The following is a 20644-nucleotide window of genomic DNA, read 5'->3' as shown; positions in this document are numbered from 1 at the left end:
CTTAACCACTGCGCCACCAGGGAAGCCTGGAATTTGTCTTTTTACACGAGTTAATTTTAAAGTTCATGGGCAAAATATTTTTACCCTCTATGAGCAAAAACTAGTGTTCTGAGCACCTTGTACCTTCAGGAAGTTAAGATATGCCAGTGGGTGTCCCTGGTTCTTTGAATGGTGGGGTGAGTACTTGTGATAAACCAGCAAAGATGGAGACCTGGCATGGTTCTGGGTTCTTGGATCACAGACCTCCTTGCATCCTTCTCTGTGTACGGCAGTAGTCTATGAAATGTGCTGACTGACAGCATGTTTATGTTCAGTTATCAGAGGTGGAATAGCTCCTCTGTTCAAGTAGACATAAATTGTGACCATGGGCTGTCTTTATTTTTCTATGTGATGACTTACTTCCATTTCCATTGTAAGCACCTCAGGTTTCTTTGACCTGCCATCACTGACTGCTGGTTTTTTTGTGTGTGTTCCTGTAGCATTTATATTTGCAAAATATATTCCAGTCCCTTACAGTTCATCACACTTCCCAGCCAACTCATCGAATTAGGTTCATGGTGCATTGCTTAGGGGAAGAAATAAGCCACATGATTAGCAGAGGCAAACTATTATATGTAGGATGGATAAACAACAAGGTCCTACTGTATAGAACAGGGAACTATATTTAATATCCTATAATAAACCATAATGGAAAAGAATATGAAAAAGCATATATGTATAACTGAGTCACTTTGCTGTACAGCAGAAATTAACACAACATTGTAAATCAACTGTACTTCAATAAAATGAAAAATACAGGATAAATCCAAGGAGAAACACGCCAAGACACATATTAGTCACACTATCAAAAATTAAATACAAAGAAAAAATACTAAAAGTAGCAAGGGAAAAGCAACAAATAACATACAAGGCAATCTCCATAAGGTTAACAGCTGATCTTTCAGCAGAAACTCTGCAAGCCAGAAGGGTGTGGCAGGACATATTTAAAGTGATGAAAGGGAAAAACCTACAACCAAGATTACTCTACTCAGCAAGGATCTCATTCAGATTCGACGGAGAAATTAAAACCTTTACAGACAAGCAGAAGCTAAGAGAATTAAGCACCACCAAACCAGCTTTACAACAAATGCTAAAGGAACTTCCCTAGGCGGGAAACACAAGACAATGAAAAGACCTACAATAACAAACCCAAAACAATTAACAAAATGGTAATAGGAACATACATATCGATAATTACCTTAAATGTAAATGGATTAAATGCTCCAACCAAAAGACACAAATTGGCTGAATGGATACAAAAACAAGACCCGTATATATGCTGTCTACAAGAGACCCACTTCAGACCTAGGGAAACATACAGACTGAAAGGGAGGGGATTGGAAAAAGATATTCCATGCAAATGGAAATCAAAAGAAAGCTGGAGTGGCAATTCTCATATCAGACCAAATAGACTTTAAAGTAAAGACTATTACAAGAGACAAAGAAGGACACTACATAATGATGAAGGGATCAATCCAAGAAGAAGATATAACAATTGTAAATATTTATGCACCCAATATAGGAGCACCTGAATACATAAGGCAAATGCTAACAGCCATAAAAGGGGAAATTGACAGTAACACAATCATAGTAGGGGACTTGAACACCCCACTTTCACCAATGGACAGATCATCCAAAATGGAAATAACTAAGGAAACACAAGCTTTAAATGACGCATTAGACAAGATGGACTTAATTGATATTTATAGGACATTCCATCCAAAAAGAACAGAATACACTTTCTTCTCAAGTGCTCATGGAACATTCTCCAAGATAGATCATATCTTGGGTCACAAATCAAGCCTTGGTAAATTTAAGAAAATTGAAATCGTATCAAGGGACTTCCCTGGTGGCGCAGAGGTTAAGAATCTGCCTGCCAATGCAGGGGATACGGGTTCGAGCCCTGGTCCGGGAAGATACCACATGCCATGGAGGAACTAAGCCCGTGCGCCACAACTACTGAGCCTGTGCTCTAGAGCCCGTGAGCCACAACTACTGAGCCCGCTCACCTAGAGCCCGTGCTCCGCAGCAAGAGAAGCCACCGCAATGAGAAGCCCATGCACTGCAACGAAGAGTAGCCCCCACTCACTGCAACTAAAGAAAGCCCGTGTGCAGCAACAAAGACCCAACACAGCCAAAAATAAATAATAAATAAATTAATTAAAAAAATAAAAAAGAAATCATATCAAGTATCTTTTCCAACCACAATGCTATGAGACTAGATATCAGTTACAGGAAGAAAACTGTAAAAAATACAAACACATGGAGGCTAAGTAATACACTACTAAATAACCAAGAGATCACTGAATAAATCAAAGAGGAAATAAAAAAATACATAGAAACAAATGACAATGAAAACACAACAACCCAAAACCTATGGGATGCAGCAGAAGCAGTTCTAAGAGGGGAGTTTATAGCAATACAATCCTACCTGAAGAAACGAGAAAAATCTCAACAACCTAACCTTACACCTAAAGCAATTAGAGAAAGAAGAACAAAAATACCCCAAAGTTAGCAGAAGGAAAGAAATCATAAACATCAGATCAGAAATAAATGAAAAAGAAATGAAGGACACAATAGCAAAGATCAATAAAAATAAAAGCTGGTTCTTTGAGAAGATAAAATTGATAAACCATTAGCCAGACTCAGAGAAGAAAAAAAGGGAAAAGACTCAAATCAACAGAATTAGAAATGAAAAAGGAGAAGTAACAACTGACACTGCAGAAATACAAAGGATCATGAGAGATTACTACAAGCAACTATATGCCAATAAAATGGACAACCTGGAAGAAATGGACAAATTCTTAGAAAAGCACAACCTTCTGAGAGTGAACCAGGAAGAAATAGGAAATATAAACAGACCAATCACAAGCACTGAAATTGAAACTGTGATTAAAAATCTTCCAACAAACAAAAGCCCAGGATCAGATGGCTTCACAGGTGAATTCTGTCAAACATTTACAGGGGAGCTAACGCCTATCCTTCTCAAACTCTTCCAAAATATAGCAGAGGGAGGAACACTCCCAAACTCATTCTACGAGGCCATCATCACTGTGATACCAAAACCAGACAAAGATGTCACAAAAAAAGAAAACTACAGGCCAATATCACTGTTGAACATAGATGCAAAAGTCCTCAACAAAATACTAGCAAACAGAATCCAACAGCACATTAAAGGATCATACACCGTGATCAAGTGGGGTTTATCCCAGGAATGCAAGGATTCTTCAATATATGCAAATCAATCAATGTGATACACCATATTAACAAATTGAAGGATAAAAACCGTATGATCCTCTCAATAGATGCAGAAAAAGCTTTTGACAAAATTCAACACCCATTTATGATAAGAACCCTCCAGAAAGTAGGCATAGAGGGAACTTACCTCAACATAATAAAGGCCATATATGACAAACAGCCAATATCATTCCCAGTGGTGAAAAACTGACACCATTTCCACTAAGATCAGGAACAAGACAAGGTTGCCCACTCTCACCACTATTTTTCAACATAGTTTCAGAAGTTTTAGCTGCAGCAATCAGAGAAGAAAAAGAAATAAAAGGAATCCAAATCGGAAAAGAAGAAGTAAAGCTGTCACTGTTTGCAGATGACATGATACTATACATAGAGAATCCTAAAGATGCCACCAGAAAACTACTAGAGCTAATCAATGAATTTAGTAAAGTAGCAGGATACAAAATTAAGGCACAGAAATCTCTTGCATTCCTATACACTAATGATGAAAAATCTGAAAGAGAAATTAAGGAAACACTCCCATTTACCACTGCAACACAAAGAATAAAATACCTAGGAATAAACCTACCTAAGGAGACAAAAGACCTGTATGCAGAAAACTATAAGACACTGGTGAAAGAAATTAAAAATGATACAAACAGATGGAGAGATATACCATGTTCTTGGGTTGGAAGAATCAACACTGTGAAAATGAATATACTACCCAAAGCAATCTACAGATTCAACGCAATCCCTGTCAAACTACCAATGGCATTTTTCACAGAACTAGAACAAAAAATTTCACAATTTGTATGGAAACACCAAAGACCCTGAATAGCCAAAGCAATGTTGAGAAAGAAAAACAGAGCTGGAAGAATCAGGCTCCCAGACTTCAGACTATACTACAAGGCTACAGTAATCAAGACAGTATGGTACTGGCACAAAAACAGAAATATAGATGAATGGAACAGGATAGAAAGCCCAGGGATAAACCCACACACATATGGTCACCTTATCTTTGATAAAGGGGGCAAGAGTATACAATGGAGAAAAGACAGCCTCTTCAATAAGTGGTGCTGGGAAAACTGGACAGCTACATGTAAAAGAATGAACTTCCTAACACCATACACAAAAATAAACTCAAAATGGATTAAAGACTTAAATGTAAGGCAGACACTATAAAACTCTTAGAGGAAAACATAGGCAGAACACTCTATGACATAAATCACAGCAAGATCCTTTTTGACCCACCTCCTAGAGAAATGGAAATAAAAACAAAAATAAACAAACGGGACCTAATGTAACTTAAAAGCTTTTGCACAGCAAAGGAAACCATAAACAAGACCAAAAGACAACCCTCAGAATGGGAGAAAATATTTGCAAATGAAGCAACTGACAAAGGATTAATCTCCAAAATATACAAGCAGCTCATGCAGCTCATTATCCAAAAAACAAACAGCCCAATCCAAAAATGGGCAGAAGACCTAAATAGACATGTCTCCAAAGAAGATATACCGATTGCCAACAAACACATGAAAGGATGCTCAGCATCACTAATCATTAGAGAAATGCAAATCAAAACTACAATGAGGTATCACCTCACACCTGTCAGAGTGGCCATCATCAAAAAATCTAGAAACAATAAATGCTGGAAAGGGTGTGGAGAAAAGGGAAGCCTCTTGCACTGTTGGTGGGAATGTAAATTGATACAGCCACTATGGAGAACAGTATGGAGATTCCTTAAAAAACTAAAAATAGAACTACCATATGACCCAGCAATCCCACTACTGGGTATATACCCTGAGTAAACTAATTCAAAAAGAGTCATGTACCACAATGTTCATTGCAGCACTATTTACAATAGCCAGGACATGGAAGCAACCTAAGTGTCCATCGACAGATGAATGGATAAAGAAGATGTGGCACGTACATACAATGGAATGTTACTCAGCCATAGAAAGAAACGAAATTGAGTTATTTGTAGTGAGGTGCATGCACCTGGAGTCTGCCATACAGAATGAAGCAAGTCAGAAAGAGAAAAACAAATACCATATGCTAACACATATATATGAAATCAAAAAAAAATAGGTTATGAAGAACCTAGGGGCAGGACAGGAATAAAGACAGATGTAGAGAATGGACTTGAGGACACAGGGAGGGGGAAGGGTAAGCTGGGACAAAGTGAGAGGGTGGCATGGACTTATATATACTACCAAATGTAAAATAGATAGCTAATGGGAAGCAGCCGCATAGCACAGGGAGATCAGTTCCGTGCTTTGTGACCACCTAGAGGCGTGGGGTAGGGAGGGTGGGAGGGAGGGAGATGCAAGAGGGAAGAGATATGGGGACATATGTATATGTATAGCTGATTCACTTTGTTACAAAGCAGAAACTGACACGCCACTGTAAAGCAATTATACTCCAATAAAGATGTTTTTAAAAAAAATGGTTCTGAAGAACCTAGGGGCAGGACAGGAATAAAGACACAGACGTAGAGAATGGACTTGAGGACACGGGGAGGGGGAAGGGTAAGCTGGGACAAAGTGAGAGAGTGGGATTGACATATATACACTACCAAAAGTAAAATAGATAACTAGTGGGAAGCAGCCGCATAGCACAGGGAGGTCAGCTCGGTGCTTTGTGACCACCTAGAGGGGTGGGATAGGGAGGGTGGGAGGGAGACACAAGAGGGAGGAGATATGGGGATATATGTCTACGTATAGCTGATTCACTTTGTTATACAGCAGAAACCAACACAACATTGTAAAGCAATTATACTGCAATAAAGATGTTAAAAAAAATTAAAAATAAAATGAAAAGAAAAGAAAAGGAAAGAAATAAGCCACAGGAGAGATGAGCTGACTTGCCCACACCAGACGCTGAGCTGGTCACAGAGCCAGGCTTCGGATTTTAGGGTCGCTGTTTTTTAGGGACTGCTAAACTGAGCTGTTGCATGCCATGTTATCCAGCAGGATCTTGGAGACTAAGCAGAGATCTGTGGGTGGAGAAGAAAGGGCTGCTCACCGTGTCATTAGCTGCCTGGTTATGCCAGTTATGACAACAGGAGGGCCCCAAATGGACTTCCGAGATACCTGGTAATTGATTGTAGCACATGCAGCATCCTTAGAAGGAACACTCTTCTACTTAACGTACTTCTTGCTTTGATTCAATTTTTTAAATGTTTGTAGTTGAGAAGTCTACTTGGGTGCTTGGTAACCTTGAAGGTTTGGAATTTTTTCAAGATCAGATGATTATTCAACGTTCACTGTGCTGAACAGTCGGTGATGACTGTTGAGTGACTGCTGGGTCCAGAGAACTATCCTAATGTTAGTATAAACTCCAGCAGAAACACCTTTTTTTTTTTTTTTTTTTGCAATTTACATTAAAAAATTTTTTTAGGTTTTTTTTTAATTGAAGTATAGTTGATTTACAATGTTGTGTTAATTACTGCTGAACAGCAAAGTGATTCAGTTATACATATATATTCTTTTCCATTATGGTTTCTCATAGGATATTGAATATAATTCCCTGTGCTCTACAGTAGAACCTTGTTGTTTATCCATTCTATGTATAATAGCTTACGTCTGCTAATCCCAGCCTCCCACTCCATCCCTCCTCCAACCCCCTCCCCCTTGGCAACCACCAGTCTGTTCTCTATGTCTGTGATGCTGAGAAACACCTTTTAAATGTTTTTAAAGATGGTTGAGTGTCTGAATCTTTCAATTTAAGGTCATTCTGCTGATTTTTCTGATGTGATGCTGGATTGGCCCATTTTTCTGGGCGTTGTGGCATTGTCCAGGCTCACCCAGTGCTATTCCCCCTGTGATTTGTGGGTCAGGGTCTTTCTGGCTGAGGGATGGTGAAGCTTTGTGGTGAACCAGCACACCTGCTTCTGCCAGCCACATGGTTTGCAGGAATTTCTGCCCTCTCAAAGGAGCGGCTCCCTGCCCTTCAGGAGGGCAGTGTGTCCTTTCTTAAATGCTGGAGCTGCCCCCCTTCTCCTTCCTTAACTGGAGATTTTACAAAATGTGTGCATCTTTCCAGACACCCGCACCCCGCCTTTCTTTTTGAATATTTAAAAAGAACGAGGAAAACGATTAGGAGGGATCCTGGCAAATTGAGAATTTGTGAAGTGGAAAAGAAGACACTGTTATAATGATTATTGTAAATAGAAAAACAAATGGAGCGTTTTTAGACAATCAACTTAACAGAGCTGTGGTTTTCAACAGTTTTTCATGGGAGGCTGTTCAGAACCATTGTGATAATAGGTCGTGTGGCCCGGCTGGCCTTTGTATTTCTTCTCCTCCTGATAACCTTTTGAATTGTTTCATAAAGTTGATCATGACAATTTTTTGGTAGCTGGAAAGGTGTCAGGCCGTGAAGGATAAATAATTGCATGGTGTCAAGAGTCAGAAATAGAATCCGAGTTCTGAGCCACGACTGTGGGCTGGACAGGGCTCCACCTGTCCTCCCTGCTCCCTCTCAGGGACCACTGCCCCTGCTCACCTGGGGCTCAGTTGTCCCACCCATAGGATGCAGGCCAGGAATCCCCATGCTAGCCACTTGATGTCTTTACTCTCTGAGAACAGTAAGTGATAAGCAAACTCAAAATTGTAGAACTCTGATGGTGCCCCAAACCTGTTTAGACCTGATAGGCAATGCTGTTTTTCTTTTTTTTGATGTATAGTTGATTTACAATGTTGTGTTAATTTCTGCTGTATAGCAAAGTGATTCAGCTACATATATATATATATATGTATATACTTTCTTTTTTATATTCTTTTCCATTGTGGTTTATCTCAGGATATTGAATATAGTTCCCTGTGCTAGACAGTAGGACCTTGTTGTTAACCACTCTATATATAATAGTTTGCATCTGCTAACCCCAGACTCCCAGTGACAATGCTGTTTTATAATTAGTGGATTTAAAAGCTGAAAATTATTCAGGCTTGCCTACCCTGAGCTTCATGCTGCAGGCTCTGCCCGAACGTCCCAGCCCTCAGTAAACCCTGTTCTATTTTGTTCAGAAACGCCCAGTGGCTGTAGTGAGTCTCCATGTTAGGAAATGTGACCTCTAATTAGTATTTTATGCAGTTATTATGAAAATAAAAGCTGGTTAACGGAGTATAAAAGAAATTGATAGCTGTTGTGTTGCCAGATTTTTGTTTGGAGAAAATGGAATAGTAAATTGAACAGGGATAATCTTATAGGAGCCAGCCCAACCCTAGAGCCTTATTGCTAGAAGAATTAATAATTAACTGATGGTATGAAATGGACTCAAACTCAGAGAACCGTGTCAGATTCAGGATTGATCTTTTTGGTCTTTATTTGTGTCTCCAGCTGATAATCTCTTCCAGGTAGAGATGTAAACTTGTGTTATTTAAACAATATATACAATCACAGATATTACTCATTTTGATTAAAAGACCTTGTTTTCCCTTCTCTCTTTGGAATAGTCTACAATGTAGGTTGTTGTGTCTGTAGAATTAATTGACTTAATTAACTTAAAAAGAAACCAAATACAAATGCATAACGTTCAGTAACTCAAGCTTATCTCAATATTTCAGTGAGGACATAAGTGCTTTTCTTTTTTTTTTTCTGCTCTGCGCGGCCTGTGGGATCTCAGTTCCCTGACCAGGGATCAAACCCGCGTCCCCTGCAGTGGAAGCACAGAGTCCTAACCATTGGACCACCAGGGAAGTCCCTTTTTTTTTAATAAGTGCTTTTTTGCCATTAAGCACATTGTACTGATTGTCATGGCATATAATTTAACTTTGAGAAAGACAGTGGTCTTAGGATTCCTATGGACTTGGGACTTTGCTAGTATGTTCTTCAAGGAAGAATGTATGGCCTCTGAATGGGGGTAGCAATTCTTGCTAACAGATATTCCTGGAAAACTCCTCTAACTGACATTTTTCTTTCTTTTTCTTTTTTTTAATTTTTATTTTATATTGGAGTGTAGTTGATTCACAATATTGTGTTTCAGGTGTACAGCAAAGTGATTCAGTTATACGTATACATGTATCCATTCTTTTTCAGATTCTTTTCTCATATAGGTTATTACAGAATATTGAGTAGAGTTCCCTGTGCAATACAGTAGGTCCTTGTTGATTATCTATTTTATATGTAGTAGTGTGTCTATGTTAATCCCAAACTCCTAATTTACCCCTCCCCCCAACCTTTCCTCTTTGGTAACCAGAAGTCTGTTCTCTATGTCTGTGAGTCTGTTTCTGTTTTGTAGATAAGTTCATTTGTATCATATTTTAGATTCCAGATATAAGTGATATGATATATGTCTTTCTCTTTCTGACTTCCTTCACTTAGTATGATAATCTCTAGGTCCACCCATGTTGCTACAGATGGCATTATTTCATTCTCTTTTATGGCTGAGTAATATTCCATTGTATATATGTACCACATCTTCTTTATCCTTTATTCTGTCGATGGACATTTAGGTTGCTTCCGTGTGTTGGTTATTCCAACTGACATTTTTCTCAACCACCGTGTTTCAGGGGTTGAGGAGCATTTTCTGGATCTCTAGATTATGTTCAGGAAGATAACGGGGCAGCGACCGCTGATTGTTTGAGTATCCTTCAAACTTATCCCAGGAAAACATAATACTATAAGTCACAGGTACATGACCTTAACCCCCAGGCCCTCTTCCTTTGCTCCCTGTGTTTGGAGAGTTTCAGTACCATGACCAGAGAGGGTCCTGTATGAGCAGGGAGACCAGTCTGCACCCACAGGACTGTCCATCCTGGCCAGTGACTCATGGGTTATGATTCTGTATGTTTCAGGAAGAAATGCTAATATTTGCTCCCATTGCCTAAGGAATATACAAAGTGAGACAGTGACTCCCATGCCTTTCCGTCTTTTCCTCTGTGACTTGAACACTCATTCCCTTAGCTTTTTTTTTTTAATATATTACATATATATTTATTTATTTTTTATTGAAGTATAATTGATTTACAATGTTGTGTTAATTTCAGGTGTACAGCAGAGTGATTCAGTTATACATATATATCTATTTTTCAGATTCTTTTCCCTTAGAGGTTATTACAAAATATTGAGTAGAGTTCCCTGTGCTATATAATAGGTCCTTGTTGGTTATCTCTTTTATATATAGTAGTGTGTATCTGTTAATCCCAAACTCCTAATTTATCCCTCCCCCCACCGTTTCCCCTTTGGTAGCCGTAAGTTTGTTTTCTATGTCTGTGAGTCTACTTCTGTTTGGTATATAAATTCATTTGTATCACTTTTTATTTTTAGATTTTACACGTAAGCAATATCATGGTATTTGCCTTTCTCTGTCTGGCTTACTTCACTTAGTATGATCATCTCTAGGTCCATCTTTCCCTTACTTTTGTCGTGAGTGTCTTTGAAGGGTGAGAATGACTGGAAGCGTCAGCCTTTCCTGTCGGCAGGTAGACGGTTCGTGCTTTCCCATCTTGGTTCTCTTTGTGTGGCTCTGAGAGGTTTTTTTATGTGCTTATTTTCAAGATGCAAAAAAGTGTATGTATTTATCACTAGGTGAACAGGGGCAGGGAAGAAGCTCTTCTCTAGGAGAGAGGTAGAGGAAGATTTGAGTTGGAAGCAAGGGAGGAGGTTGGAGGACCTCAAATGTGACGAGGCAGCTTCTGAGGTGAGCTCTGGGCTGGGGAGACATTGGCCTCTTTCCTTGAGGGTCTCTGTCTGGTTTTTAACACCATGTCTCTTAAGAAAGGACACCTGCCTTCCTAATCTGGTTTGAACCAAGGAGCCTCCCTCCAAAACCACATGGACCTACCATGGTTCCATTTCATTTCTCCCAGATTTAGTTCACAGGGACCTTAAAGATGCATGTTGCCATCAAAGAGCAAGAAAATCCACAACGAAGTTTTTTTTTTTTTAATTAATTAATTTTATTTTTGGCTGCACTGGGTCTTCATTGCCGTGCGCGGGCTTTCTCTAGTTGTGGCGAGCGGGGGCTACTCTTCATTGCGGTGCGAGGGCTTCTCATTGGAGTGGCTTCTCTTGTTGTGGAGCACGGGCTCTAGGCGCGTGGGCTTCAGTAGTTGTGGCTGGCGGGCTCTAGAGCACAGGCTCAGTAGTTGTGGCGCACGGGCTTAGTTGCTCCGCGGCATGTGGGATTTTCCCGGACCAGGGCTCGAACCCGTGTCCCCTGCATTGGCAGGCGGAGTCCCAACCACTGCGCCACCAGGGAAGTCCCCACAAAGAAGTCTTTTAGGTACAATGTGTGGGATTTTGTTGCTGCTGTGGTGGCTTTTGTTTTTATCTCCTCCACGATTAGCGGGATTTTCACAGAAGCGGAGGACAATGGGGAAGACATAGGAACAGTCTCTGTAGGCCATGGTAATGGAAACTGTAAATAGAATGAAAATTAAACAGTCTAATAAAGCTTAAAATTCCTTTTCAGAGTGCACTGGCCTCTTTGCAAGCTATTATCACAGAGCCTTGGGGTCCTTTTTCACATTTGAGTTGGTTAGTCACCACCTTTATTGGCTCTTCGGAATACTCATTAAAGAAAGCAAAACTTCATTAGGCTTAACTGACAAAATTGACCTGGTAGATTCAGTTCATTCTCTGGATTTCCACAACTGAATAATTACCTGTGGTAAGTTACCTTCATCGCATGCGTGGTATCCAGCAGATGTTCACAGTGTTCCATAGTGGGGGTCAGGAAACCTGCATTGATCTCATGAAAAGCTTTGGGGTTCTATCCAGAAGTGCTTCTGATACTTATATTATGAAGGGGCTTAAATAACATGGTAATAAGTTAAGGTAATTTACACCAGCAATATTTGCCCATTTTTAATTAGAGTATAGATAAAGATAATTCAATAAATATTTTATATCATTGTATTTTTTTCTCTGTCAATTCCATAACCCACTGTTCTCTTGTGCCTTCCCCAAAAGGTTAGGTATATGGTTAGTCTTGGTATTGTGAAAAAAAAGAAAAACAAACAGAAATCCTTTAAAGTAGTTTTGCTTGCTGAAAATGGGGACTGGGAAGTTTTTCACTGTATGAACTTAGTTATCTGGAAGCAACCTAAATGTCCATCCAAGGAGCTAGTTAGAAAATAAAGTATGGTATAATCATGACAGTGGAATACTATGCAGCCATAAAAAGGAATGCTCTTTGCTGATATTGAATGACCCTAGGTTATAGTTTTCTTAAAAAATATAAAAAAGCCAGGTGCAGAACAATGTGTATATTATGATTTGTGTTAAAGGGATAGAAAAAAGATGTGTGTGTCTGTGTGTTTACATATGTATATAATATTGTTGAAGAGAAACACAAGACACTGAATCTCTTTGTTGTTCCCTCTGGGGAAGGGAACTTGGTGGCTGGGAACAGGAGTGAGAGGGAGGCTTTCCACTTTATGCCTTTTTGTACCACTTGAATTTTGAACCCAGGTAATAATAGACTCTTGTTAATAATCTTAGCTTCAAAAAACAAAATTTGATTATGTATAGTAGCACTGTCCAATAGAACTCTCTGTGATGCTGGAAGTGTTCTGTACACATCTGCACCATCCAGTACAGATGTGCTTGTACACATGTGGCTTTTGAACACTTGAAAGATGGCTTTTACAGCTGGGAAACTAAAATTTTAATTTCCTTTCATTTTAATTAATTACATTTAAATAGCCAAGTATGGTTACTGGCTACCATATTGATTGGGTGCAGACCTAGAGAATATGACTTAGAGTATCTCTTCTGTTTAGACCTGACTAAAGTTTAGATGTGTTTTAGGAGAAATAACTGTTAGTTTCGGCTCTCACAATAACATTTATTATTGGAAATCCAAGAAAATACCTACATTTTCTTTTTGTCCTAGAATTTAATGCCATCACATATTTCTTTTTCTTAAATTTATTTTATTGAAGTACAGTTGATTTACAGTGTTGTGTTTATTTCTGCTGTTCAGCAAAGTGGTTCAGTTATACATCTATATTCATTCTTTTTCATGTTCTTTTCCATTATGGTATATCACAGAATATTGAATATAGTTCCTTGTGCTATACAGTAGGACCTTTATTTTTAACATCTTTATTGGAGTATAATTGCTTTACAATGGTGTATTAGTTTCTGCTTTATAACAAAGTGAATCAGCTATACGTATACATATATCCCCATATCCCCTCCCTTTTGAGTCTCCCTCCCACCCTCCCTATTCCACCCTTCTAGGTGGTCACAAAGCACCGAGCTGATCTCACTGTGCTATGCAGCTGCTTCCCACTAGCTATCTATTTTACATTTGGTAGTGTATATATGTCCATTGCTACTCTCTTACTTCATCCCAGAGTAGGACCTTGTTCTTTATCCATTCTCTATATAATAGTTTGCATCTGCTAACCCCAAACTCCCAATCCATCCCTCCCCCAGCTCCCTTCCCCCTTGACAACCAGAAGTCTGTTATCTGTATCTGTGAGTCTCTTTCTGTTTTGTAGATCAGTTCATTTGTGTCCTATTTTAGATTCCACATATAAGTGATATCACATGGTATTTGTCTTTCTCTTTCTGACTTACTTCACTTAGTATGATCATCTCTAGGTCCATCCATGTTGCTGCAAATACCATCACATATTTCTTGAAATAAGTGCCCATCAGTCAGATTTGAAAATCCTTTTTATTACCCAGAAAAATCATTTTTATGGAAAACTGTCTTTTTGTAGTCTTACTTGGAAAAACTCTATTTTTGAGAGGTTCATCTTCTCATCTATAACACAAACCCTGTTTGTCTGTCTCTCTGCAGCGTAATGTGCTGGCACTTTGTTCCGGAGCCCAGCAGCTGTTGTGTGACAAGGGCACAGTTTGCATTCTTAGCCAGCAGCTGCCAGAAGCATTTCTAATCTGGTTTTGGCAGGAAATAGTGCACAAGTGGAAACCAAGTTAAAAGAAGTTTGAAAAATAAACAGAATGACTTTGGATGCCACTTAGTATATAGTTCATCTTTCTGCTTAATATTGCCCTAGTTATTTGTTAACATGACTAGCCTCTGAGCCCTTCCAGGGCAGGGCTGTATCTAATTGTCTTTGAAATCCGGGCTCTAGCCCAGGACCTGGAATATGCCAGTAGGAGTTCATTATTATTGCTACTACTACTATTATTATTATTAATGATTGACTATACTGCAAATTTGTTTAATTGATTCAGTTACTTGCTTAAAACTGTTGTTCATCCAGGATAAACTAGTTGTAGATAATTAGTGGTTATGGGTCCCTCTTCTCTTCCCCTTTCTACTGCACAATGCCGCCCACCCTCTGCTCTAAAGTACGACATTTTGAACATTCTTTAAGCATAATTTATTCATCCATTCTGCAAGCACGCTGATTTTTGTTGTATGCAGGGAATAAGCACATCCTAATTTCCTACAGAATAAGAGGTTTTCAGAAGGCAAAGGCATAGGTGTAAACATGGTATCTTTTTAAAAAAATTTTATTATTTTTTTAATTGAAGTATAGTTGATTTACAATGTTGTGTTAGTTTCAGGTATACAGCACAGTGATTCAGTTATATATATATATATGTATATATATAATATATATATTCTTTTTTAGATTCTTTTCCCTTATAGGTTATTATAAAATATTGAGTGTAGTTCCCTGTGCTATACAGTAGGTCCTTGTTAGTTATCTGTTTTATATATAGTAGTGTGTATATGTTAATCCCAAATGTGGTACCTTTCTAAACCGAAGGCAAAAATTCCTCAGGTGGTTAGACCCAATAAATGATTTTTTTTTGTCTCTAAAGAGGAAAGTTTATTAAAATCTTACTTTCAGGCCTCAAATCATGCTTTCCATCCAATTCGGTCTGCTTTCTCTCGAAGGTCCAAGATGCCCCAACCTCATGTTCTCCCCAGGATGTGTAAGATGTCAGGCATGGTCCATGTGGAGGGGCTCTGAGTGCTGATGGGGCTGTGCTCAGCACTGTTTGCTTCTCGTTGCAGACCTTCACTGCCTGGTGTAACTCCCACCTCAGGAAAGCTGGCACTCAGATCGAGAACATCGAGGAAGACTTCCGGAATGGCCTTAAACTCATGCTGCTTTTGGAAGTCATCTCAGGTGAGTCTTAAACATTTTTCGTACGTGTTATACCCAATCTTACACGTACTTCTATGTCCGAGCAGTAGATACGCATCTGTTGTTTTTTTTTTTTTTTAAAAAAAAAAAAAAAAAACTCCCTTTGAACCTGGCTGGGGGAGATGGTATTATTGACAAAGCAAACCTTTCCAAAGAGCAGTCTTCCTGGAGTAATTTTTCTGTTCTAAAAAAGGAGTGAATTCTGTTTAAAATTGACTTATTAAAACCATGTTTCTACCACCCACTTCGAAACAGAATAAGAGAAGAGAAAATGACATTTATATGACTGCCCACCAGGCTACCCTCTCCACTAAGTCCAGCTAGTGTGTATTCCAGAAATTGTCTTTCACGCCAAAGGCCAGTGTACATGTTGGCTTAACTCTGAAAACAGGAGTTAAAGTCCCCAAGGGGTTATCCTTTGCCCTGAATTTCAGCTGGCTGGTTTAGACTTTGGACTGGAGAGTGGATCTGGCTTAATTAAAGAGGTGTGAGTGGGAAGGATGAAGGCAGGGCGGCCCTGATCCAGGTATCTTCGTAACTCCACATCTGAGATGAGCCCTGTGATTTGAACGAAGCTCCCTGACTTTCTCCCACAGCTGGTCAGCACCTCTGAATGCTGCAGGGGCACCAACCAGCTTCTTTCTTACTCATTCGTACTTTGGCTCAAAGACCAAACCGGACTCTCCCAGCAGATCTGAAAAGCATATGGCCTTAATAGCACAGCTCCCCTCTGGTCCATTTGACCTTGAAAGTACTGTGATTTACAGAAACCGAGAACACATAAGGAACAGTCAAATAATGATTCCCATTTAAGGAGGGCACGGACTCTGAATTTTGGCATCTTGATTCTGCATCAAGGGTCTCCTTTCTCTGTGTCTACACGATTCTTTCTTCATCCAACAGGGGAAAGGCTGCCCAAACCTGACCGAGGAAAAATGCGATTCCACAAAATTGCTAACGTCAACAAAGCCTTGGATTACATAGCCAGCAAAGGCGTGAAGCTGGTGTCCATCGGGGCGGAAGGTAAATGGGGTGTGATGGGAATGACCCTGACCATGCACAGACCTCCCCGTGGGGCAGTGGGCCTGCAGCTGGGTGCCTGCTTCCCTCCCCCCTTCCTTCCCCCCATCTCCTGTGTCAGCCTCTCTTGCCAGGCTCCCTGCAGGCACCATGAACGGGAGACAAGGCTCTAGGATCGTTTGTACAGAATAGAGTCAAGGGAGTTCCCTGGTGGTCCAGCGGTTAAGACTCCGAGCTTCCACTGCAGGGGCCGCAGGTTCGATCCCTGGTTGGGGAACTAAGATCACACATACTGCATGGTGTGGACAAAAAAAAAAAGAGTCAAATATGATGCTGTCTTTTTCAAACTGATCATCCAAATGAGAAAGAACTTGTACATCCCAGTGACTCTTAATTAGAGCTAATAGGAAGGATCTCCATTCTCTGTGGGAGATTGGGAGTCCTGGTGAGTCTGGCAGGAGCTGAGACTGCCCTACCTCTCATTCTATACAACTGAGCCCAAGAACCTGCCAACTGGGGAGCTCCGGAAGAGGGATCAGGGTAAAGATGATCCAGTGTTCTCTCTGTTTGATTATTTAGGACCTTGGCTCATCTAGTCTTTAAACCTTGGAAACCCCTGGGTTGTTTTCAGTGACTTTGCATATGCAAGCTTTGTGTTCATTATTAACTCATAACTCATTTAAACTGGAGACGTTTGGTTATGAATACCACATTTATAACTAGACACGCTGCAACACTTACAAAAACAGAAACTGGTCTTTCCATATGTATATCTTCCAGTAGCTCTGAAGTCAAAACTTTATAGGAGACTCATAACTTATAGGAAAACTTTATGTGCTGATAATGTTATCTTTACCCTCATTTGTTGCTGTTTTTTCTTACCTAAAGAAATTGTTGATGGCAACGTGAAGATGACGCTGGGTATGATCTGGACCATCATCCTGCGCTTTGCTATTCAGGATATTTCCGTTGAAGGTAAAGGACAGGGTTAAAAACCTGATCGTATTAAGACACTTAGCGTAATTTGTAAATTGAGCTGATGAAGTTGAATTTGGATAGGCTTTTGTAAAATTGAACAGTCACTGACAGGATTGAATGAAAGATACGCGACTTGGGTTTTCACAAATTTTCTATTTGTATGGAAAAAAGACCCCAGCAATGCTGTTTCATTCATGGGGGTGCAATCATTTTGGAAAAGATGAGTACATGTTCAGAACAGAAGTCGCTTTTTAAAATGAGCATTTTTTGAGCTTCTTTATTGCTTATTATACTAGTAGGTTCATGACTGTAACAGTTCTTTAGACTGTTATATCTTGAAACGCTTGAAACACTTTCCTTCAAATGCTGAAAGATAAGCGATTGAAATCTGAGTTTGTTCATTTGTTCTTTTTTTCTCTCTCTCCCCTCCCTCCCTCCCTCCCCCCCTTTTTTTTTAAACAAAATCTCTATTGTCATCGTGTCTTTTGGCCCAATAACTGTTCCATCATTGTAACATAACCCTAATCCTCGGCACTGCCACTGAAGGTGCAGATCTTTAGTCTTTTACGCCCACTGCACTCCAGAATATTTTGATGAATTCAGCACTGTCGAAAGTGTCAAATTGACATTCCTAAAATTAGAACTTGGCCTATTTAGCACTCAAATCACAAAAGGTATAGCTGCAGAACATACTTGGGACTTCCCTGGTGGCATGGTGGTTAAGACTCTGTGCTCCCAATGCAGGGGGCCTGGGTTCATTCCCTGGTCAGGGAACTAGATCCTACATGCATGCTGCAACTAAGAGTTCACATGCCGCAACTAAGACCCAGCACAATCAAATAAATAAATAAATATGAAAAAAAAAAAAACGTACTTAAGGGTGGTCTGACTTGTCCAACCAGGCAGTCTCCTCTAATTTTGTCACCTATAAGGCAACCACGCCCCCAAATGGTCAGGGCCGGGAACGTGGTTCATAATTCTGTCCAGGAATTTACTTATGTCCTCTAAAAATCAAACTAAGATATAATGATATTAAAATCTCAAGAATTCAGGCTCAGGAATAACAGCCTGCTCGAATTTATGAAGAGTCTGAATTTGAAAACTTTCATACAATGTACTCTTATTAAAGTACATTTCTTTCATGCTAGTGAAAATAATAATCTGCTTTTTAAAAGTCCGTGCTGTATTAAAAAAGAATAGTTTGTAATCATTTAACCAATTTTATATACTTTGGCATTTAAATATTTAAACAGTTGAGCCCACTTGATAGAACAATTATTATTTTTAAAAATCTTGTTCACACCACTGCATTTGCTACACTAGCAAATCCTTTTCCCACAAATATTACAGAGGTGAGCTTGACCTCGGGTTTTCTTCTGATTGGTTACAGATTTCAAATTAGTGATAATACTAATTGAAAACTTAATTCTGTTTCAAATGTAACTATGAATGGTGTGACCCATTAGAGGTTCCCCAATTTATTATTTATGTGCCCAAGATAAGATAATCAAATCATAGTATTTCGTAAAACATCATGATAGAAAGATATACTAATCTGCTTTTCAAAAGACTAAGAAATAAACATTCAAAAGTGTGATATCACTGACAAGGTGCTTAAATCTCTTCAAGCAGAAGTCTTCCAGTGTCCCACACAGCAGATGAAGTTAGTTTGCTAACATATTTTTATTTGTTTTACTTCCATGGAGTCATTTATTAACAACCTCACTTAATTTCTGTAAATCTACAGAAAAATTGTCTAATTTATTTTGATGATGTATATTATGTAGGAAAATGACATTGTTATTAAACTGAATTCTTTGAGGAGCCAGTCTCCGTCAACAGAATGATGGACCTCTTCAAAGAAGGAAAATGAGAGATTGACATACCTGTTGGTGAGGGCAGTGTGGAGATGCCCAAGTAGATGGGGCTCCTTGGTGCATCCTATGGTTTTTCATGACGGAATAACCAATGACACTACCTATTTATGACATGCTTTTTATACCCACCATCAGGGTTCTGTGTGTGGACTTCTCAGGTTTAACCTACACCTGTGGGGGCGGGGCGGAGGTACCACAGTCATGTACTATTTGGCACAGGCTTGTAACCTTTTGCTGAATGCTTCAGAATGGACTTGGGGTGGGAGAAAGTCAGCTTTGTTAGAGTAGCCAATTCAATAAGGAAAAAACTTTGTTCAACATTCATAGCCTAAGAGTGTTCAGACGTATTCAGACAGAAATTAAGTGAAACTCAATGACTTATAAATCTAAGCTTAAGTGGCAGTTGTAAGCTTGTATTGATCTACTTTACCTCTGTTTACTTTTCTAATCTAAGTGCCATTTAAACTTTATAAAAAAGTTTGGATTATTTCCTCCTGTTATACTTTTTCTTACTAATTCTGTTGGCCAGGACCCCAAAGGCAGGCAGTTGTGTGTATAGCAGAACAACTGGGTATGGAGTTCCATATTTCGATATCTATACCAGTTAATATTTTAATAAAGTCTTAGAACTTTCAGTCGTTTTCCTTAACAGGAATTTGCTAGATAAGAGACATGATCAGGAATCATTCAAATGATTCTTAGAGCATGTGGCAGTTTGTGAGGGGTGGGGGGGTGTTTCATATGGGTTATGGGTCAAAGAAAAATCTGAACTGGAAATGGACAATTTAGGTAAATACAGAATACTTACTTTGATTTGAAAAAATCAACTTAAGCTCTTACTGAAATGGAAGGCCAGGTCCCAATGTTGGTTAGGAGTCCACATGTTCATAGGAGCTTTCTAAATTGTTAAGATGTAAATACAAGCAGAATCCCAGTTATGTAAGTGGCTTTTAGGAGCTGTTTGGATGTATAAAACTTTGGGTCCTCTAAGAAGCAAGTGCTAAGATGGTGTTAGAAGTTGTCTTAGTCTGTTCAGGCTGCCATACAAAACACCATAGACTGGGTAGTTTAAACAACAGAAATTAATTTTCTCACAGTCCTGGAGTCTGGAAGTCCAAGATCGGGGTGCCAGCATAGTTAGTTTCTGGTGAGGGCTCTCTTCTTGGCTTGTAGATGGCTGCCTTTTCTCTGTGTCCTCACATGGCAGAGAAAGAAAGGGAAGGGAGAAGGGGGGTGGAGGGAAGAGAGGGAGAGGGAGAGAGAGAGAGATTGAGCAAGCACTCTGTTGTCTCTTCTTATAAGGGCACTAATTCCATCATGAGGGCCCCACCCTCACGACCTCATCTAACCCTAATTACCTCCCAAAGGCTCCATCTCTAAATGTCATCACATTGGGGGTTAGGGCTTCAG

The 20644-nt window shown here is 39.4% G+C and overlaps 1 protein-coding gene across 1 annotated transcript in view; it reads left to right on the top strand.

Annotated features, from left to right (window-relative positions):
• The window catches only part of ACTN2 (actinin alpha 2), a 74463-nt gene that overhangs the window by 18821 nt on the left and 34998 nt on the right, over positions 1-20644 (top strand). Inside the window, exons 2-4 of the mRNA XM_061198364.1 lie at positions 15227-15341; positions 16263-16382; positions 17268-17354. Of these exons, the coding sequence (XP_061054347.1) occupies positions 15227-15341; positions 16263-16382; positions 17268-17354 (322 nt within the window). The remainder of the gene's footprint in view (positions 1-15226; positions 15342-16262; positions 16383-17267; positions 17355-20644) is intronic.

Source organism: Eubalaena glacialis, chromosome 1 (genome assembly GCF_028564815.1).
Source record: "Eubalaena glacialis isolate mEubGla1 chromosome 1, mEubGla1.1.hap2.+ XY, whole genome shotgun sequence".
NCBI classification, from domain to species: Eukaryota; Metazoa; Chordata; class Mammalia; order Artiodactyla; family Balaenidae; genus Eubalaena; species Eubalaena glacialis.
This window is presented reverse-complemented; position numbering and strand designations above follow the sequence as displayed.